At 40.2% G+C, this 1,496-nt stretch overlaps 1 protein-coding gene across 8 annotated transcripts in view; it reads right to left on the bottom strand.

Moving 5' to 3' along the window:
• Positions 1–1,248, bottom strand: part of LOC110311781 (cell surface glycoprotein CD200 receptor 3) — a 35,489-nt gene extending 34,241 nt beyond the window's left edge. For 4 of the 8 annotated variants that reach the window (XM_021185310.1, XM_021185314.1, XM_021185309.1 and 1 more), the window contains exon 1: positions 1,090–1,248. In XM_021185310.1, the coding sequence (XP_021040969.1) occupies positions 1,090–1,153 (64 nt within the window). In that variant the 5' untranslated portion in view covers positions 1,154–1,248. The remainder of the gene's footprint in view (positions 1–1,089) is intronic. The other 4 variants (XM_021185307.1, XM_021185311.1, XM_021185308.1 and 1 more) reach the window with 1 other exon arrangement.
• Positions 1,249–1,496: the final 248 nt, after the last annotated feature.

Raw genomic sequence — 1,496 nt, 5'->3', positions numbered from 1 at the left:
AGGAGGAGGAGGAGGAGGAGGAGGAGGAGGAAGAAGAAGAAGAGGAGGAGGAGCAGCAGCAGCAGCAGCAGCAGCAGCAACAGCAAAAAATTCAGGGCCAAAATCAGTGAACACAAAAGAACAGAGAAAATAAACAAAACTAAAGTTGATTCCTTAAGGAGATCAGTAAATGCATACATACATACATACATACATACATACATACATACAATGAAAAATTTTAAAGCAAGTTAAATTAATTTCATGTAACACCTCCCTGCTTTCTTAATTGATGAAAATGGGTTATTAATGGTGTACTTGATCTCAGATTCTTTATCTTATTATACATCTTGAAGTAGAAAGACATAACTGGTATTTTTATATTTGAAGAAAAATCAATTTCCTTTTACATTTGTAAGTCTGCTTAGGAACTATGGTTCTGGAGAAAAAGAGCTAAGGCAGAAGCTCTAGCACTGTAGCTGGTGGGCTCCACTGCCCTGTCCTTATCAGGGGTATTTCAGGCTGTGCCTCCCCCTCCTCCCACTAGTAACTGCCAACACTTTTACTTCAAATGCTTTAAGAAAGACTCCATAGTCTGTGGCACCAATGCACAAACCGGCCTGCATCCAGACCATGGTATCCCCCTTTCCCTTTCAGTGCAGGACTGCTCCCTCCTAGCTAAACTCCGTGCCTCCACTTTACCATAGATCCAGATGATATTCTCTCTCTCTCTCTCTCTCTCTCTCTCTCTCTCTCTCTCTCTCTCTCTCTCTCTCTCTCTCTCTCTCTCTCAATACAAGTCAACTGTAAAGATAAAGCAAGGAAGAAATCTAGTAAAACATTTCTTTTTCAGGCAGTCTCTAATCTTCAAATTCATGATAATGCTTAATAGAATAATCTCTTTAGTAGAATATTTGTAGAAAACCTGTTTATCAAGAATAATCAGTTTAAAAGTAAATGGTAGAGTGTTAAAGTGGTCCTATTAGCCTGAAACCAAGTTATATGCCTGGAAGTACAGGAATCAGGAAGCTGAGGCAGGAGGATTATCATAGTCCAAAGTTAACCTCAAAGAAAATATCATTTCCTAACATTCTAGAATGTTAAACTTACCAGGCACCAAAATATTGATGAAGATGAGTAACATCAAAGCCAGAGTCCTCCCCAAAGCATGCATCTGGAGTGGAGTAAGGTTAAGCACAAATCGTAACCCTCTGAGTGGACTCAGTGACTCCAACTTGGTCAACTTTGTTTATGCTCAGCTCCCCGACTTAGGAGTGACTTTTCTTCCTCATTCCTCTATCTTTATCTTCATCTCCAGTCTGCCTTCAGTTGGCTGACTAAGCCTGCACAGGAGAAAAAGGCAGTGATGTTTGCTGAATGATAAAGAAAGAAGTCAAAACAAAACTCATTCATTTTCTCACAGTATTAAGACATTAAGATACGGGTTCTGGGATTCTGCCTATACTAGTCTGCACAGGAGAGAGTGTGGACTGCAGAAGCTAACAGCTTCTGGGACA

The sequence above is a fragment of the Mus caroli genome, chromosome 16 (assembly GCF_900094665.2).
Source record: "Mus caroli chromosome 16, CAROLI_EIJ_v1.1, whole genome shotgun sequence".
Taxonomy (NCBI): domain Eukaryota; kingdom Metazoa; phylum Chordata; class Mammalia; order Rodentia; family Muridae; genus Mus; species Mus caroli.
Note: the sequence above shows the minus strand (reverse complement) of the source record. Positions and strands in the feature narration are given on the sequence as shown.